The sequence below is a fragment of the Siniperca chuatsi genome, linkage group LG10 (assembly GCF_020085105.1).
Source record: "Siniperca chuatsi isolate FFG_IHB_CAS linkage group LG10, ASM2008510v1, whole genome shotgun sequence".
Taxonomy (NCBI): Eukaryota; Metazoa; Chordata; class Actinopteri; order Centrarchiformes; family Sinipercidae; genus Siniperca; species Siniperca chuatsi.
In genome coordinates, this window is record NC_058051.1 from 25081455 (window position 1) to 25102498 (window position 21044).

Here is a 21044-nt window from a genome sequence, read left to right on the forward strand (position 1 = left end):
ATAAAGCAGGACACCGCAGGGAGTTGAATCCCATCTCGGTAAACAGTCTTTTGCTTTTTGTGTCTAAAATGTTAGTAAAAGCAAAACCTGCATTACATGTGGTTTGTGGTCAATGTCATGCTATTTTGAGATACTGAGCTGTAGCCACAAATGCGTGAAGTCTGTAGCTTTGAAACAATTTTTTGATTTATTATGAATTTCTGATATTTATGTTGCTTGGTTTTTGGCATTTCTTTCATTAGAACATCCAAAAGCAGCACAAAAGTCTGGCATTTTCTACTATTTAAACGGGTCAGAACACAGCTGCAAGATGCAATATGTCCTGTAGATCTCAAGAGCTTGCAGTGTGCACTCCCAGTGTCCTCAACAATACACTCGTGTTAAATCGATCGGATGAACGGTGGTCGACAAATTTGAAGGACAGACATATATATATATATACAGATTCCTTCCTTTATCGTTAGATTCATGCAGTTTTAATGAGTGGAAAATATCTGATTATGCTAACCTAACTGACGTAATTTGGTCATTAAGTCTAATGTCTTTGGCATTACGTTTTGTAATTGGAGGTATGCTGAGTTATTTTAGTGAAATGTAAATCAAAATAATCCCAGTTTACATCATTATTAAACAACGTAGCTCTACGCAAGAACTAGTTTGTGTGGTTTAACCCATTTCAATTTAGAAAACACTTTGCTATGTTTGAACTTCAAAGAGCTGGTGCAACCACCTCCAGGAGGGAAAAATCCTTGTATCTCTCAACTGTTATATCCATCTAATAAAACCAAACTTGTGGACATTAAAGCTTAACTCTACTTTACTCTCTTACATTCAGTTCCTCACAAGAGTTGGAGCTGCGAAAGAGGAACACTGCTGCCCCCCAGCCTCCTCCTGATGATGCTGATCAGCTCGATGGCCACATGGGAATCCAAGATCATACCTCCAAAGCTCCAACCAAATCCAAGCAGCAGCACGTGACCGAGGAGCAGGAGCTGCCCGAGGCAACGGAGCAGCCAAAGGAAAGCCCTCCTGTACCAGGGACTTGGTCCCCTCTAATAACCAACATGTGCCTGTGCACAGCACTGGCTCTCGGTGCTTACGCCTGCTATCGAGCCTATTTCCACTAATGTCTGTCCTTCCTCCTCCTTTTTGTTCCTCCCTGTCTCTCCACTGATGTTGCAAAGTGGACTAGGCTGGCCAATCAGCCTGCTTTGACTCTGGGTTTACTCTGCAAGTGAGTGGATTATTTGGACTTCAGCAGATTCAGGTTCACTCGTTTATTTTACAAATGCAGTGCGAGGGGTTGGTTGGTTGGGAATAACAGGCTGCCAATCCTTATTACCCACCCAAACACTCTATCAGTATGTCATCTTGGATGCTCAGGGCCTCAGTTTTTCAGGTGTCACAACCCAAATATGTGTGCCGACGTATACGCAGACCCAACAGACGATACGTAGTCTGTAGAGGAAAAGGGTTTGTTTTAGCTCCCCTGTTCTGTGAATCAGGATGAATGGCCTATCAGCCAATTTTACGTGTCTCCTCTCTTATTTACCAAATGTGTATGTGTTCTTCCATTTCATCTTTTACTGAGGTGTCCGTTAGGATTTCACTTTCTTTTGCTGACACAAATGGATAAGAAATCATAGAGCCAGATTTTTTGACCAGCCTGTCTGAAAATATGCCAGTAAGGGAGACACTTTTAAAAAAAATGTTTATTCTTTTGTTATGGGTCAATATTAAACCCAACAGTAAGGTGAAGTATGTGAAAGTAAGAGGGAAGAAACCCCGTGCCCACTAGATAAGAGATGCATGCTGGGGTGGGCAGTGAATTATCTGTCCTCACTAGTGGCCTGTGTAGGGCTTCAGGAGGCATGCTAGTTGAGTACATACAGTATGTGTGTGGTTTTGTGTGTTTGTGTATGTACATTTGCGCGAGTGGTAGTTAGTGGAGCTTTCTACTGATGCTTGAGTTAAATCTACTCAGTGAGAAATATTAATATACATTTACAGTATGTCAAATGTGAGATGTAGACCGGGTTTCCTCCTGGTAACTGATTCTCTCTGCGTTTTCTCTCCCTGGTGGCTCAACAGTGACACAGAAAAGTCTCTTTAAAAACACCATGGTGCAGGGACAGGGTCACATGTCTCATTCTCCATTTGCCTGGCATTCTCAAATTGAAATTGGAAAAAGTCTTGACATCTTGAGATTTTTTTTTTAATAAGGTAACACCTGGCTTTTGCTTAGTTACTGTTTGGGAGAACATCTTTTCTGTCACAGTGGATAAAATTGTGTGGAGGCCTTTCATGCCAAGAGAATGTGGAACATAACCTGAATGCAACTGATACACATTGTAAAGTAATGTGTGAAGTTGCGCACAAGAATGCCAGCTTAATGAGACACAAAGTAGCTAACACCCAACTCCTTTCGCCAGCAATACAAATACTTAATAATGTGTCACCCTTTACTTTTATCAAACTCTGAGTTTGAACGGGGAACCAGGGATTTTGAACAAACCAAAAATCAAACACCAGCACAGGGATGAAAACAATACACTGTAGTGATGATCCGTTGTATCATGGTGTGGCCCTGAGCTGGCAATATTGTTTTGTATGATTTACGTTTTTTTTATTTTTTATTAGCATGCTGCATTTGTGAATCAACAGGTTTGTCCTAAAAAGAGATTAGCTAAGCTGCTAGTATTCAGTTTACCTTTGTGACTCGACAAAGTTCAGTACTTGAGTCCGACAGCTGTACCTTTCTTTAGAATGTATAAATGTCCTCTCCAAGGACACACTCTTATTAGATATATATATATTTTGTTTTCAAATCAGGTTTCAGTGTGCTGAGTTGTTTTTTTTTTTGTTTGTTTTTTTTGTTCTGCTTTAGCAAGGGATTAAGCACCTGTGCAGCTATTGCACCAGGTTTTCCTGATTTTTCTATACTTATGCTGAGCTCAAAACATGTATTTTTTTATTTACATTTGTTGTTTTCCTTTTTTAAAAAAAAAAGTCTACTGTTGATTTGTTCTGGTTTTTCGAACAGATTTATGTCTATAACCTCATTCTCAGTCTTACTTCTGAACAATGACTATGGTAATAAAACATCACACATCACTGTGTTTTTATCTCATTGTTGGGTTGGTAATATGAATAGAAAACGCTGATGTGTCTTACTGAAAAATCAAACCACTAATCAGCTGCATTAAGTTGGCGGCTTCCATCACTGTGGTCGTTTCAGTGTTTACAGTTGTCTGGGTTTATTTTTCTGTGACCAGAATGAGAAGATGTTGAAGTGGTTTTTCCACTTTTCCGTTTGTCATCACGAGTTGCATGTAGATATTATAATGAACGTGTCACATCTAATGAAACAGCTTCATAGTAACAAACTGCATGAATCAAAAACATGAATAATATTTTGTATTATTTTAATCTGACCTGTAGCAGCTATTGTTGAATAATGTATAGTAGGTAGGCAAAGCAAGGGTATTTATGTAGGACCTTTAAACTCAGAGACAATTCAAAGTGATTTATGTAACGTGGAGAAATGGACGTTAAAGAAATGTTAAATGAAATAAGATATAATGAAACACAATTAGACACACAATAATACACAAGAAATACAGTTATAGTGAAGTCGCAGTGCAGTTAATGAGTTGCCCCAAATTCAATAATGCAAATAAAAGTGCAATAGCACTTTAAAATCTAACTAATCTAATCTAACTAACTGACAGCGAGAGTGAAGATGTAATTAATATTATAAAGAGTACGGTCTAAACCTGCTGCCATAGGAAAAGCGCAATGAGATAACTTCTGTTATGAATTGGCGCTATATAAATAAAATTGAATTGAAATTGAATGTAACAACAGTAGTAATGTGCTCAGTTCTTCTGGTTCTTGTCATTTTAATGATAATCAGTAATAACTTCAAGTCATCAATCAATGAAAAGCTGCTGCACACTAAACAAAATAACCACATTTGAAGGCTCAGAAGTATTGGTTACCACTTTATAATAAGTCACCTTTTATAAGGGGCTTATAAGTTGGCTTTATTAATTTTTAATGAGTTGTTTACTAATGCTTTATAGATTAGTTATAGGACATTAATCAGAACAATTTTTGGTTTGCCAGATTAATTCATTAATACTTGCTCAGGGGTTTCTTACATTCTAATAGTTATAAATGTTAATAAGTCATTACTAAAGGATTTAATAATTAACTCTGCAGTTACAAGTGTTAATGAGTTGTTAATAAATAGATTTTGGTCCATTGTCTACAGCTCTTTTGTAGAAAAAAAGTGGTCAAACAGTTAAATAGTTAATATTGATGGTTTATAACGTATCTATAAAAAATTTGAATTATGTATTAATAATTAATAAAGACATTAGTTATAACTAATAAAGGGTGCTGAAAAATCACACCCTTTATTATGTTGCAGAAGATGTATTTAACATTGTGAGTACTGTTATTGTCTGCTTCCAGAGGGGCTGAGTGAAGTGTTGTAAAAACACCACAAGGTGGCTCTGTGGGACTGTGAAGCTCGCTGCTTCTCTGATGCTTCTCTCCGTCAATATGGAGCCTTGGCTTTTGTTGCAGCCCACTCTTTCCTGTTTTCTGTATTGAACCTGGGTTTGCTCAGCAAATAGAATCTTTTAACTTACAGTGAACTGGAGTTGGGAATGATCCTCTACTGGCACAACATACACTGCCTTCGGTTTTTAAGGGAATTATGATTACGTACGCCACAGCTATTGCTCTCAAATTCAAATTCAAATTGCTTCCAACTACACGAAGAATTTTTTTTCATGTTCTCAACCTTCCAAAATTGGACTTCTTCCAGTATCTATTCTGGCCAGTCTCACCACAAGCATTACTGATATAAAATTGTTTCTCAACATTTTGTTGTGGAAACACACCCAGTTCCTTTTTATACGCACACACAAAACTTAAAGACTGATGTCCAAACAGCTCAACTAAACAAGGCCCAAGACATAGAGTTCAGGTTTAGGTTTAGGTGAACACTAAATGAAGGAAGAAGATGTCTTGAGACACACGCTTGAGTAAATTCCACCACACTGGTGTAGTACAGATAATTTGGCAACAGTCCTGGCTAGAACTTCCTGTTTGGGAAATAAGAAGCAGGCACTGGTACGTGCTGTACAGGAATGCAACTTAAACAGAGTGAGTAATAGCACTCCCAACCACCGCTCTGCTGACGTCAAAGCAAGCAGGCAAGATGGAACACGCTGCACTCATCTGCAGTAGGAAAACTACAATCAAGGTGTGACCAGGGACTGGAACTCATCTTATAGCCACAGTTGTTTGATCTGACAGTGTTGTCATGACTCATGCTAAGTTTTGCCATTTTGTTACTTTACTAATTATAAATAAGTTCAGTATTATTTTGAATAAATGTCATATCTATGTATGTCATCTCACAGGCCTACACATTTTAATGTTTGTGTTTTTGGTGAGAAATTTAAATTCTTAGATCAGAATATGACAGCTCTCAAAAAAAAGTGACTTGAACAAAAGTGCACTATGTGTTTTCCTACAGTGCCTCCTTACTCAGCCAAATTGTGCACAATGCTGACTCCACATTCACAATCGACCAAAAGGGATATCTGCCCTGCCTTGCTGACTCTTTCAGCATGTGTCCTCAGTTTAGTTATTAACCTGGAACTTCCCAATAGCTGGCCAGCTGTGAGGGAGGGTGGGACGATCTTTGACTGTAAGTCACTTTTGTAGCCTGCAGATCATTTTCGCAGGGAGCCAAGCAGGGATCAGGAAATTCCTGAATGAGAGGGGAGTCAGATCTTTCCAAGTGTGACTCTGCAAAGTCTGAGTCATGAACACACACCAGTGCTGTACAATGGACACTTGATACTAGGAAGTGTGAGTACACTGTCAGGTGTATCATGTTTCTTCATGCCCTTATCATTTCAAAACTTAAAAAATCCAGGGGAGTGAATAAGTCTTAGACAGTTTTCAGTATCAACCAGTGGTGGAAAGTAACTCAGCACATTTACTCAAGAACTGTCCTTAAGTACAATTTTGAGGTATTTGCATTTTGCTTGAGATTAAACCAGTGATTCCCAACTTTTTTGGCTTGTGACTCCTCACTAAAAATGCAAGGTCTAGTTGGGGCCACTTGTCAGCAGTCGTTAGCAGTTCCACTGAAGAGAGATTTGCTTTCTAAACTTCTCAGATGGTTTAATTCAAACAACTGTTCAACTTTCCTACACCATTAATCATCTCACGACCCCTCAGATTTATCTTTGACCCTCTGGAGGGGCCCAGCCCCTAGGTTGGGAACCACTGGACTAAACTACAGACGGGGGACAAATTAAAGGAAAAACTTGAATAAAAGAGTAGAGAAACATATAAAATGCAGATGCTTCTGTGCACCAGGGCTCACCGAATAGTTAGGTGAGTTTGAAAATTATGTGAATAAAATGCTTCGGCCTTTACAGTCATCAGATATCAACTCAGTTGAACACCTATGGAGGATTTTGAACTAACATGTAAGACAATGCTCTCCACCACCATCTCCATAAGACCAAATGATATAATATAAACTTTATTTAGTGATGTCTGTGGCTGTCTCTGATGCTACATGTCCCTTTGTTATGTCTGGCTATGTTTGTTTTTCTTTCTATCTGCTGTACTCAGGTCTCTCTTGCTCTCAATGAGATGACCTGATTAAATAAAGGTTGTATATATAAATGTATATATATCTTGTGGAGGAATGGTGTTCATCCCTCCAACAGAGTTCCACAGACTTGGCAAGGAGCACTGAAGCTGTTCTGGAGGCTCGTGGTGACCTGACTCCATACTAAGACACTTCATGTTGGTTTTTCCTTTAATTTGTCACCCATCTGTAGCTAACTGTATATAAAGTAGTTAAAACTAGCTCCACCTCGACCAGCTATAAGAGTAAAATGCTACTTAGGCATTAATGCATCAGTATTATTCTAATAATGTGATAATATATCAGTCACAGAGGCCATTTTTCTGCAAAAAGTACTTTTACTTTTGATCATTTAAGTACATTTTGCTGATAATACCTCTGTACTTAAGTGTGATTTTGAAAGCAGGACTTCTACTTTTTACATTGTGGTATTGGTACTTAAGTAAAGGATCTGAGTACTTCACCACTGGCATCAGACCACCCTTTATTCCTTACTTAAACATGGTGTTCTTAAGAATATCACTGCTTTTCCTAACCACACAGCATGATTGTTATTATCTGAAATGTAAAAGCACTGTGTTGTTCTCATTAAACTGCAGTGTCTTAGTCTTAAGTCTTTGGTTACGTCTGTTAAGACATTCACCCGTGAGCAGTTCCTGTTCCTGTTCCTGTCCCCCTGGCTGCTGCTGTTGAAGACCAACCGTCAGACACAGACATCGATGTGACATATAGTACCTCGACTGTCATAGGCTAAGTTCACGCATGTAGGTCATAGCGTAAATACTAAGAGGCTGGAGCTGGTGCTTCCTCTACAAAGCTCCCGCATCCTTCCTCTTGCTGAACACAGCAAGGAGTGACGTTGATTTTGACATATGGTCCACATGTAAACAAAGCTGGCTGACCTGCCTGCCTAACCACAGTTGTCTCCATGGTGTTCTTTTGGGTTATTGTTGATGTTTTTTTCACAGTAACTGCGGTGAAAGACGACAAATAGTGGTGTGTGACGTGTGATTGTGAGTTTTTTCTTTTACTGATGCAACACTGACTCCGTGACAGAAGCACACACATATGAACACACATATGCACACACATATGCTTGTCAGTGATTCTGTTTGCAACAACAACTTTTTGGGAATGAGGTGAAAGGTAAGACATGGTGAACGTGAGGATGGCCACATTGTTAAGCTAGTGTGGGTGGTGAATGTTTTCATGGCTGCCACCAGCATCAACACACCCTATTTCCTGTTGAGTAATCTGTACTTGTCAAAGCCCACAAATGACAACTACTATTATATGAAGCTGGTATCTGTGATTTCTTGAGTGTACAGCTGAGAATTTACTGTACATTTTACCGATTTTACTGATTACAGGAGCAGCTGTTTCATTTTTAAAATATTCCCCTTTAGGCTGTCTTACATGCAGTCACAAGATCAGAGGAAAAAAACTCCATCTATCTTTTATCTTCATATCACTGGTCTAAATTCACATCTCTCCTGTCTTAATACATGCCCCTTTTATTTGTTTTTATTATTATTTTTGTTATTATTATACAAAACACGGATAGTGACTTTACAGATACAATAATAGAAACAATAAAATACACAAGGACAGACATACAGATGGTATGGGTAACATACAGAACTTAACACAATACAAACAAACAAAAAACAAACAAGGACAAAACTATAGTTATAATAACAAAAATAATAATAATAATATCATGCAATTTTTTGCCCCTTTTAGGTGGGTCTACCTTTCGTTTGAATTAGCATTAAATAACTGAATATAACCTTTTTCCCTGCATAATTGTCAGTGACAGTTCACACAAACCTATAGAATGACAATAGTCATAGTCAATAGTTGACAATAATGTCAATCAATAGCTGCTATACCAGTTAATATTAAAATTGATTTGCAGAGCTGCTTACAGTAAGTGCCCTTCTCATGCCATGCATTTGCACAATGAGTGGTAGCATTTCTTAAATAGACACATTTTCACTTCCATAACAATCTAAATTTCTGTGGCGTGGTTGTCAAAAAAAAAAAAAAAAAGGACATTAGCTTAACTGACCAGTGTGTCAGAGTGTCTAGTAATCTAGGAAAGTTTTTTAGGAGAGGTTTGAGGAATCGTGCAATGGGCTGAACTTTCTATATTGCTAGAAACTTCGGCACCTTGGATGTCTTCCTTTTTATAAAGTCCTGCAATAGTGAACTACATAAGAAAAGACTCAGGTCTGTGTGGAGGAGCCAGTATGATAATAGTGTATCATATAATAATGTGTTAAATCAGTGTTGGCTCATATCTGGTGAGAAGTGTTTGTTGACTGTGGATGATTTTCTTATTGTGAGGTGACCCTGAATGACTGAAAGAACTCATATTCACAATTATATTGAATATTGATTGGGGAAAATGTTACCAGTTCATCATTTAATATGTCGGAAATTCTTCTTCTTCTTATCCTTTCGGCTGTTCCCTTTCAGGGGTCGCCACAGTGAATCATGTGCCTCCATCTAACCCTGTCCTCTGCATCCTCTTCACTCACACCAATTAACTTCATGTCCTCTCTCACTACATCCATAAATCTCCTCTTTGGTCTTCCTCTAGACCTCCTGCCTGGCAGCGCCAACCTCAGCATCCTTCTACCAATATATTCACAGTCTCTCCTCTGAACATGTCCAAACCACCTCAATCTGGCCTCTCTGACTTTATCTCCGAAACGTCTAACATGAGCTGTCCCTCTGATGTCCTCATTCCTGATCCTTTCCGTCCTCGTCACTCCCAAAGAGAACCTCAACATCTTAAGCTCTGCTACCTCCAGCTCTGCCTCTTGTCTTTTCTTCAGTGCCACTGTCTCTAAGCTGTACAACATCGCTGGTCTCACCACCGTCTTGAACACCTTTCCTTTCATTCTTGCTGATACTCTTTTATCACACAACACACCTGACACTTTTCTCCACCCCTTCCAACCTGCTTGCACTCGCCTCTTCACCTCTTTTCCACAGTCTCCATTGCTCTGAACCGTTGACCCTAAGTACTTAAAGTCCTGCACCTTCTTCACCTCTGCTCTCTGTAACCTCACCGTTCCACCTGGGTCCCTCTCATTGACGCACATGTATTCTGTCTTACTGCGGCTAAGCTTCATTCCTCTGTTTTCCAGAGCAGACCTCCATCTCTCTAGATTTTCCTCCACCTGCTCCCTGCTCTCACTACAAATCACAATGTCATCCGCAAACATCTGTCAGAATGTCCATCACCATTTTACACTACTTTATACTTCTACTCCACTACAATTCAGAGGGAAATATGACACTTTTGTACTCAGTTACATTTATTTGACAGCAAGAGTTAGTTGTTTTTTTACATATTAAGATTTTACACACAAATCATATGATCATCTTGATGATCATCATATGATGCATTGCTATAGATTAAACTACCAGCGTAGTATACAGCGTATAAAGTTATTATTTTTGCTCAACCTCAACCAAATACAACAGTAAAATGATATGTACCTATTAATGCATTCGTAATATTAATCCAATAATATAATATATCAATATCATAACGGGATGTATTTGCATTGTGGTATTGCTACTTTTAAGTACACAATGTGAGTATGTCCTCTTCCACTGCCTTCTATCAATAAAGTACGTCCTACTATCGAAAAATAATCAGAATTTGGTCATATTTTAACATTTTGTAAGAGCAGGTGTCACTTGAAATGGTGTGTGCGGAATAAACGTTTCAAATATATACAAGAGTGTTCTGGGGGATCCTCCTCAGAGGCCTTTTTGGTATTTGTATAGCAATTTATGTCTTTTTTTGGAACAGTGATGAAATCTTTATTTTTTATTATCTTAACATGAGAGGCAGCTACATCACCATAATTGCAATTTAGTCCCAAATGGCACTAAACATTTTCAATTAGCAGTTTCCAAACTTTAGTAAAAACCCAGTGGAAAGTAAAGTTCTATCAGGCTTCGTTTACATATTAATGTATAAATTGATTTATTAATGATACATCATTACAGTGTTTTGTATACAGTAAGGAAACACCTGTCTGTGTAAAGCATCAATTAAACCTTCGCACACAGCGAGTGTATTGAAATATCTTCTCACACATGAATGTTGCTCTAATAATTAAGCCAGTGTTCATTTTGCAAGGATGGCCTGGTGTTACACAAGATATGGGCAGTGATACTTGCTGTGTAGTGACCGCAAGTCACTTCTGCACGTCAGTTTTGTGTTTTCACAGTCATCTACAGCAAAATAGCAGAAGTGAACAAAGATGTTGAAATCTTGGTGCACTTCAAGACAGATCATGTTCTGGTCCATTTACCGTAGCTCAGGCGGTCTGGCTTCCCGTTACAACCCATGGTCCGGATATCCGGTGTCCCTTTCAGTGAGTGGAGGAACTGTAATTAAACAAGCAAAATCAAGGTGTTAAAATCACCAGTACTTAGAAATCACATTTATAAATATCTGTTTTTTTGTGGATAAAAAGATGACACAGGTTTGGCTACTATCAATAGAGTATTTCAGAGTTTAGGGGCCCAGACATCTTGACCACCTTTTGTCTTTGGTCTAGACTTGAGAATCATAAGTTTCATCAAGAATCATCTTTCGCTTTAAAACTTTCTGAAAGATTATCTACAGCTTCATGCTCAAATATTTCTGCACAAACCATTTCAATATCTGAGCGTTACTCTAAAATGACTCTAAAACAACTGCAAGTCAATGCAAGTTCTCTAAATTGGGGTTATATGATCATTAATTTTAGCTCTGGTTAAGTCAGTTTGTGAAATGAAACAAGATTATTGATGAACAACTTTTACAAATTTAAAGCGGATGGATCCTAAAATGGAAGAAACAACACAACTGAGCATCTCTTTAAACCTGTTTTTCAAAAATAATGACCAGATTCAAAGTTGACTCCCGATCTACTGTCAAGATAATAACACATTTTAGAAAGAGTAGTTAGAGTATCACTGGGTTAAAAATAACCCACTAAGTTTTATCTGCATTCATCTTAAGCTGATTAAAGGAAAAAATGAAGCCTAATTAGAAAATAAACAGGACTCAGAATAGAACTTTGAGGTATCCCACAGCTTAATTGTGTAATTTTGTAAATAGCAAAATAGATCCGGTAGATAAAATAGAAACTAACTGAGAGTGGTGTCTGTCAGAAACAGATGATCAGTTAAAGGATAACTTTGTTAATATTCTATATTTTTCTTATTTTCAACAAATCTAATGAAAAGAACAAAACCGACAATGAATTGATCCTACTAAGTATTATATGTGTAGCCAAAGCCTGACATAGCTTCTTCCTCTGTGCCATAGAGCTCCATTGTTGTCCCCAAAATACTAAAATCACACCAATGAGCCATACTGTTGCCCTGGGTGACATGTCGCCTCATTATGATGAACATCAACAATGTAGTTTATTTTGACTCAGTCCCAGATACACCGTCCTGCTGCTGTAAATAATCACCAGAGCACCAAATGTGTATTAATCCGTGGCTGACCCAACAAATACGCTATTTATTCCTGTTTGAGTGAAGTTTGCTAAAAACTACAGGGCCCAGCTCTTTTAGAAAATGTAACTAAGATTTACATCTTTGGGCTAAGGGCTACAGACAGGAGGGTAGGGATGTCAGACAGCATTGAGACACAGACTAATGGATTGTTTGTTTTGGTGTTTTCATGGGATTTGTTGATGGTAAAGGAAATATAGAAAAATGCCTTATCCTTAATGTTTTGCTCTAATCTCTAAAACAATCAGCCAAAGTGCCTGGAATCAGTACATAAATCATTCCAAAAACATATTGCAAAGGGAGAAACAAATAAGGGAAGTTGGAAACTATTGATAGATGGACTGGAGTAACACCCAGTTGGTTTTGGTCTTTTAGTGGGATTTGTTGACTGTAATAAAAACATTGAATATTGCCAGCCTTATCCTTTTAAATGCATTGATAAACTATGTCAACATTATTTTTTTAGCTGCAAATTTCAATTGAAAATGAACAGAAAATAGAAATTACTGTGTTATGTGCTAGTTTGCGTTTTGTAATTGGTGTGATGAAAAAGTTTTGATTGTTTAGACGTTATGAAGCAACTGTCACAGCCACATTAAACCAACAGCAGCTAAATGTTGGTTCAGCATTTTTGTTATTACAAAGTACCATATTAGGGCTGCAACTAACCATTATTTTTATTATTGATTAATCATTTTGTCTATAAAATGCCAGAAAATAGTCAAATAAATGCCCGTTATAATTTCCCACAGACCAAGGTGACGTCTTCAAATGTCTTGTTTTGTCTGACCAACAGTCAAAAACCCAAAGATATTCAGTTCACTATCAGGTGTGACAAAGAAAAGCATCAAATCCTCATATCTGAGAAGCTCGAAACAGCAAATATTTGACATTTTTTGCTTAAAAAATGACTAAAACGATTATTTGATTATCAAAAGAGAAGCCAATTAATTTTCTGTCGAACGACTAAACAATTAATCGACTGATTGTTGCAGCTCTATACCACATATTCATTTGAACATGCGTCATACCTGTTTCTTAATTATCTTATGTGTGGAGATGCAACAAAACTCTAATCCATCCAGTTTCATAATGTAATTTCACTCCAACACCCACGTCTGTAGGCTGCAGGCGGTTGTGACACCCAGACAATCTAGACCAAAGCCAAATTAAATAATTAAAAGTGTTAAATAATAGAAGACTGAGTTTTCATCATCCAACTTTGTGGATTCATTTGGGAGACACAATCTGATACGACGATGTATGAAAATGTTTTAAGGAACAAACAACTACTAATAAGCGTCAAAAAACATTCTAACATGACTCATGGTAAAAAAAAAATTCCTTCCATTTCTCAACAACTGGTACAGAGTGAACATTAGAGTGACAGGTGTGTGTGTGTGTGTGTGTGTGTTTGTATTGCTTTATCAGAGGAGTTTTTAGGAGGCCAGTTGGCCTATGGAGGGGCTGTGATGCAATGAGGAGTTTACGGACAGACACTGCCCATTGACGGTAAAATGTGGAAAGAGGGCTGGGTTAAACTTTCAAGAAAAGAGGTCATCCTGTGTGGGAATTTCCCTCTCTCCTGTCAGCATGTGAGCCAGGACCAGGGAAAGACTGCGTGGGGCTCCAATAGGAAACATGGGGTCATCGAAGAAAGAATGCCTAGAATGTTTTAATGAATCAGTGCCAACACTGACGGCTACGACGAGAGCAGCTAGAGCCGGATCTATGCTGAAAAAGTTACAACAGTGTTGTACAGAGTGTTGGATGTTTTATTATTAACACATTATCTGAAACATTAATTTGTTTCTGCAGTTGTGTTGATTATGCTTTAAACTTTTCTTGAAATGTGTTAAAAATGATCTTGTTTACTTGCACCGTTTTGAACCCAGTTAAGGCCTAATGCCAGGCCACAACTACTCACAGCTATTGTCATGTACATGGAGGATAACAATGCCTTCTTTAACTGTGGGTGTAGCATTCTTCAAGTGATGATGTGTTGGAAAGGGAGGATATTGCACAACAGTTAAAAGCTAAACTGTTCCATCATTGAGTGTGTTGAAATATCCACTACATTCAAAATGTCATCTCTCACTGTACAAAACAGCAATAGTTTTTATACTTTATTTATAGGATATAATATGACTTTTCAGTGCCAATATAGTAAAAGTGTCCCTGCTTGAAAAACTAGCAGAGGTGGTTTTTCCTCTTCGCTGCTGTTTGAAGTGAGAGTTGGAAAACATTCCCCACCCTGAATTGTTATGGATCACATACAAATCCTACCATGCCTCTTTCTTTATCTCCTCTATCTCGGGTTTGCTGACAGATATGTTTCATATTGTGCACACAGTGAAATGCAATCTGAGGGCTTGGTAAATTCCACTGCAAACCAATTGTCAACTTATCTGTCATGTCTGGTGTAACATACTTTGTCACTCCCATTTTTAACTTCTACATTTTCTGCTGAAGGTTTTCCACTTGAGGGTTAAATGAGGTTTACTCGGGATTATTCGTATCTCTGCTGCACTGACTCCCAGCCAGGTCTTTGCTGTTGAAGCGAGACCTGAGGTGGTGTGAGGTTAGTTGCTGATTAATTTCCATGCAACCTTGAACCCCTCTCTGGGCCAGTGGACCCAGCAGACTATTGACAGAGCCGTGTGCTAAAGATAAAGCTAACATTTCTGTGCTGCGTGCAGTGTGAGTGTGTTTTTTTTTTCTGCTGCTCTCAGCAGTATCATTTCAGTTTAAATTGGTTGAATTCAGGATCTGAGGACTTTTGTGTGAAATCAATGAGTAAACAGAAGAATGCAAATGGTGGTGGCATTAAGACTTACCCAATAATAGTGTGGAGAGTCTGTTTCTTCTTTTTTTTTTTTTACACTTCACCGTTCTATTGTATTTAATGGCAATAGAAAAACACATTTACACACAAATCCTCATGTTATATTCTCGATTCAGTAACTGAGGCGGTTTCTATCGCCAAACTGCGCTGATTAAACCACTGAATGCCAAATGATAATGAATGATAAAAATGGTGATGTGAAGCATTATTTAAATGTCTGTAGCCTTACTGGTGATGACTAGATTCATAAAATTCACTCTATGTCCAAAAAGAAACATCAAATACCTACAGTATGTTGATGTCTCTTTCAATTTTGGCATATTGGCCCGGATTTAAAGATTGCAAATTTGCCTCATTATCAAGCCTATTTTTATCTGCAATATGTTGTAATTGACATACATGGTAATACACTGTCTGACTATTATGAGTTTAACTATGTAAGCCAAGCATAACACCCCTGTCAGTCAGTCAGTCAGTCAATCTGAGCTTACACCTGCATCAAAAAGGACAGAAAAGAAAATACAAATGAAATTGTTTAGACAAAGTATAAATCTGTTTAATTCAATAAAATATCAAGTACAATCAAAGCATTTCCCCTTTTAATATTAAATAATTAGACTTATTTCATTCATTGCCAATACTATTACAAAGAGTTGCATCATTTCACTGCAGCACAACTCTTCCCTTGACAACCATTGCTCCAGATACACAAAATGTAGAAATTCACTCACATGTATGTAAAACCTGCACAGAAATACTGCATACACAAAATTACATCTGAGAAAAAAGCTAAGGTGACATGTGAAGAATCGTGAATGATTGCGCAATCCATGTACCCACTTCTACAGTCCCATTCAAAGCGTCCTTGTAAACTGGTGGTCACTGTCTTCACCTGTGAAGCGTACCGTTTTCAACACTTGTTCAGTAGATCACCTCCGGCTCTTAAGTTCATCAATGATTAGACAAGCAGCCCAGAGATCCGTGTGGAGTCTCTGCTGGAGGTTTCTAACATTGTCCGGTGGCAGAGAGCAGGTTGCGCAGGGTGGCCAGCTCTCTGGACAGCTGCTCTACACGCTTTTGTAAACGATCATTCTCTGCAGCCAGTTCCAGCACTTTATGTTGAGTCTCCAAGTTACGCATTTTGGCTTTGTCCCTGCTCTTCCTCACGGCGAGGTTGTTCCTCTCCCGCCTCACCCTGTACTCTTCACTGTCCTTATCCAGGCGTTTCTTTGCTTTCCCGCTGGACATTTTGCCACTGTGCGATGGTGACCTGCTTTTACCTGACGGGGCAGGTGTGCCGGGCGGGCTGGAGCAAGTCGAGGACGCAGTGGAGATGTTTCCAATACTGCCGCTGGTGGACTGGTAATGAAGGTAGGACCTCATGTCAAAACCAGACGACCCATTCTCCATCTTTGCGTCTTCCTGGCTGTCGTCTCTCTCAGCAGCAGCAGCAGCAGCAGCAGCAGCAGCTGTAGCGGCTCCCGACGAGTTCAGGGCTGAGCACACTATCCACACGGGTCTCCTGCAGCTCAGTGTAACCCAGCGCGTAGGGCTCCCTGGGGTCCCTCAAGTTGTCGCACTGACTCGTCTCCAGCTCGTTCAACAGCGAGTAGTTCTTGTAGTTCTGTAAAGCTGCAACTCTCTTGATCTTGTTGCTCTCCGCCAAGAAATCTGAGAAAACGTCCCCCTGCTGCTGCTGCTGCTGCTGCGGCGGACAGTGCAAGGCTGAATCCAGGTAAACGCTGAAGTCTATCGCTCTCTCCCGCTCTTCAATGCCCACCTCCGTCATCGAGTCACCGAGCCTCCAGTATGAGCCGTTGCTAATGGGACTGATAATACTGTCTCTACTGTGGATAGCAAAGCTGCCCTCGTCGTAGAAGCCGGCCACTTCCATGGATCTTAACACCCGCCGTATTGCAGGAGCATGGAGGGCTGAGATGAGACGCCCAGAGTGGTTTTGGTTCAGTTGCCTCAGTTGTGAAATGGCTCAAGCGTCGAAATATTGTGAGTTTAAATCCCCTGTGTCGCTGCCTGTGACAACATGCAGTGGAAAATACTTTGAAGAGACTGCACGTATGGATTTGAGAGGAATTGACAGGTCTTCCTGTCTCGGGGTGTTTTATTAGAAGCGAGGGGCGGGGTTTCGCTGGGCAGGTGTGTGACGCGCAGCGATGAGCCAACCGGACAACCTGTGCTACTTTTAGGGGACCTTTCCCCATTCAACTAGTTGTGTTTGGACATAATAAAAAAAAACACAACTTTATCTGCTTTTTTTGTGTGCCATTTTTGACAGTTATTTGAGTTATAGACTTTGGGTTGCAACAGCAGAATAAAGAGGGGAAATGCAACCGTAGTGGTTTTCATTAATTTCTCATAAGGACACAAAGACAACTAAAACAGACATAAAAAGTGAAAATACAAACCAACAGCAGTCACTTAATCCAGAGTGCTGGGCGACATCTGCCATAACAAAATGGTGCATAGGCTTACTTTTAACCAGCAGTTGATGACAGCACGTCCATTCACGCCATCTACAGACACAACATAACAGAAAAATCCCACTTAGTGGTAACCATTTTCTAAGTTCATGCGTAATTATCTCATTAACAACATTCTCACGAAAGCAGCCCTGGACACATCTCCAGACAGATGTTTCCCCACAACATTCACCAGTTGAAACCAGTCTGTCTATTTTGTTGTGTGGTGAAACCACACAAGATGATGCATCCACTCCAATACTGTATGAGGGTCAGGGTGGGTGTTATGAGAAATTTAGTCAGTCTGGTTTATGTGTGAAAAGGTTCAGTGTGTTCTCAATAACATTTTCTACAAATATCTCACGGAGCATCGGGCTTTTGCTCTCAGAGCATTAAATTTAACAATAAATAGCCCACAAACAAGTGATAATAACCAGACCCGGTGCCTTGGCTCAGGTGCCAAAACAGGTCTTGGTATCATATACACGAAGGTCTAATGAGCCTAAATGCACACAACCTGTTCGTAACTTGACTCTCAGCTCTTGAGATATACAGCACAATTTGTGATCAGAGCTGTGATGTGGATTTAATGTGAGGTCTTACTGCCACCTTGTGGTGAGCTGCAAGAATATACATAAGCACGTTACAGCAACAGGGTGACTATAAATGTTTAGGACATGCATATCTCTCCATAAACTGTTTCACTGGGGTGCAGCCAAAAACACTTTTCTGTTTGAGTATGTCTTCAAAACATCTCTTGCTTTCCCCAGAAATATACACTCTTCCCTTTTATCAGTTGGTTCCCCCGCATACCCATGCACAGTTTATTCTGTGACTCAAAGGCTGTATTATTTTCCTTTTTTGTTTGGATTAACTGCTATCTGCTGTTGATTGCACAACTGTTGACTCCATAGACAAGTCACACACAGTGCCGGATTAACATGTTTGGAGGCCCTGGGGCAAAACTTTTCTGTTGGGCCACTACTGACCTACCACTCCAAATCTGTTGTGTATGCGCCCTGTCGTCTGCAAGTTTTAAGTACAGTGACACAGCAGGCACATGTCAGCTTCATTATATGTCCAGAGACCCAGAAAGTCAACAGGACTCGTGTGCTGGGAAAACACCACCTGACCCCAGGTTTTCTTAATAATAAAGGTCCTAAAACTAGATTCTGACACATAGTCCCTCTACAAAACCAGGCCACAAGATTAGCTAATAATGTGGGACCTATTTAGTTGATATTGTAATATACTGGTGCATTCCCTGACAAATTTGCAATTAAACAAATTAGCTAAATCACTTGGCACATAGTGAACCTGGGACTTTTGAGACCCCTGGGGGTCAGTTGCCTGCTTGGTAATCCAGCCTTGGACACACATTTTGAAGTACTCAGATCTGTTACTTAAAGTAAAAGTAAGAATGTAAAATACACACCATTGCAAGTAAAAGTCCTGTGAAGAATAAGTACTAACTATGCAGAATGGCCCCTTTCACACTGTCAGAGTATTATTTATATTTTATTATTGTTTTATTATTACTCATGTCTTAATACCTGGGGCCAATATACTCATCAGGAGTGCTTGTTGGATGGTTGAATAGCTTCCGACACCCCTCTCCCCTTTCCGGTGTAGGATTAGGCGGGGGCTGTAAAACTACCGTATAAACTGTTGTGTGGTTAAAAATAAATAAATATAATGTGCATAATATTTTATAAGCTGATCAAATGTTTGTATTTAAAAGTAAGATAAATGTAGTGAAGTAAAAAGTACAATAAGTTTTGCACAAGTAACGCAATATTAAAGGTAAATGTGCTTATTGTAGTTACACAATCCCCAACTGCCGTTCACTACAGTGAACTTATATAGTATTAAGATACTGTACGGTCACATTTTGTTAGTTGTTGCACATTTACGTTGCAAGTACGTTTACTCAAGTACTGAACTTAAGTACAATTTTGAGACTCTTGTACTTTACTTGAGTATTTCAAATTGATACTACTTTATACTTCTACTCCACTCCATTTCAGAGGGAAATATTACACTTTTCACTCCACTACATTTATTTGACAGCTATAGTTACTGGTTACTATGCAGATTTATATCTTTCATACGCTTATGCAATAAAAAGCATTGTTAAAAGCCAGGGGAGTGACTGAGACAGCTTTCAGTAACGACCTCCTGTGGTGGAAAGTAACTCAGTACATACAACCAAGTACTGTACTTAAGAACAATTTTGAGGCACTTGTACTTTATTTGAGTATCTTTATTTTATGTTACTTTATACTTACTCCACTACATTTCCAAGGGAAATATAACTTATGTTCTCCACTATATTTTTTAACTCATTTGAAATAACCCTAATTTCGAACACCTGCAACATTAAAATACTGTATAGTACCCAATAATACAGTACAAGCCTCTACTTTTGTGTACTTTTGTGAAAATTGTGAATTTAGGGCCTTTAGCCTACTTGTAATGAAGTAGTATTTTTACATCAATGTAATGACTGATAGTTCCTACATGAAACTGCTCACTACTGAGACTATCTCGAGTAACCGGGTCATGATTTCTGGAAAGAGACTGTTGAGTTTTTCAAATGTATTTTTTTTGGCACTTTAAGCACCACAAGCAGAGTGCCATATAGTCCCATTATATTTGAAAAAAGGCAGACATCTCTACGGCCTATATCTCAAAAACTCTGCAACTCACACCACACAAACAATCTAGATGGATAAATAGCACTACAGGTGAGAGGGAAAATATGTATTTTTGATTTTTGGGTGAGCTGTCCCTTTAAGGCCATTTTATTCAACTTTTACTGAACAGCAGCAACAGTGGCAACAAGTGGCTGTTACGGGATAATGGTAAATGATAAAATGTATGATAACAGTAACGGAAGTGGAGGAGAATCATAAGATCAGCCAAATGACTCAGAAATATCAGATAAATTTTAGCTAAACAGCAATAGCTATCTAAAGTAAGCTAACATTAGCTAGCTAACATTAGCCACCATAAACAAATGTGAGGCTGTAGCAGCAAAACCCCTGACTCTAATGAATTGAGCAAGGGTGCGTTTAAATGCTTATGAATTCAACAATGAATTTGTAGGGGGAAGGATGTGTTATTTCTTATTTTAAAAGTTAACATTACATAATTTCGCTTTAAGTAAAAGGTCTCAATCCTTCTTCCACTAACGTTACTGCTGTTAACACCTCACCTGACTATATGTTGTCCATAGTTAAAGCTGTAGCATCACAAAATCTGACAGATGTCGCCGTTTTTTATGTGCTTCTTATCACGTATACAGAGAAAGAGAGAGCTCCATCCATCTACTGTGCGTCCAGCAGAGGGCTGAGAGCAGAGCGGGCACCAGACATAGGACGGGTGGGGTCAGGAAATGCGGTCTTTCCCCTCGCAACCCGCATTGGTTACTCGGCTGCATGTGGAACATTTTCCCGTCCCGTGATTGGCTGCTGCGCTCAACGACTTGCACTTG

The 21044-nt window shown here is 39.0% G+C and overlaps 2 protein-coding genes and 1 long non-coding RNA gene across 3 annotated transcripts in view; 1 reads left to right on the forward strand and 2 right to left on the reverse strand.

The window, feature by feature from the left end:
* The window catches only part of LOC122883628 (tyrosine-protein phosphatase non-receptor type 1-like), a 10188-nt gene extending 7074 nt beyond the window's left edge, over positions 1-3114 (forward strand). The window contains exon 10 of the mRNA XM_044212603.1: positions 836-3114. Within this exon, the coding sequence (XP_044068538.1) occupies positions 836-1127 (292 nt within the window). The 3' untranslated portion in view covers positions 1128-3114. The remainder of the gene's footprint in view (positions 1-835) is intronic.
* Positions 3115-10672: 7558 nt separating this feature from the next.
* Positions 10673-20931, reverse strand: LOC122883633. The gene is made up of 3 exons (XR_006379672.1): positions 20766-20931; positions 17495-17602; positions 10673-11104 (listed from the first exon to the last, which is right to left on the reverse strand). It is a non-coding gene; the product is annotated as an uncharacterized LOC122883633 (long non-coding RNA).
* cebpb (CCAAT enhancer binding protein beta) lies at positions 15603-17049 on the reverse strand. Its single transcript, XM_044212608.1, is given in 2 exon segments — positions 15603-16538; positions 16540-17049. Coding segments are annotated over 2 exon segments (888 nt in total). The 5' UTR covers positions 16966-17049; the 3' UTR covers positions 15603-16076.
* Positions 20932-21044: the final 113 nt, after the last annotated feature.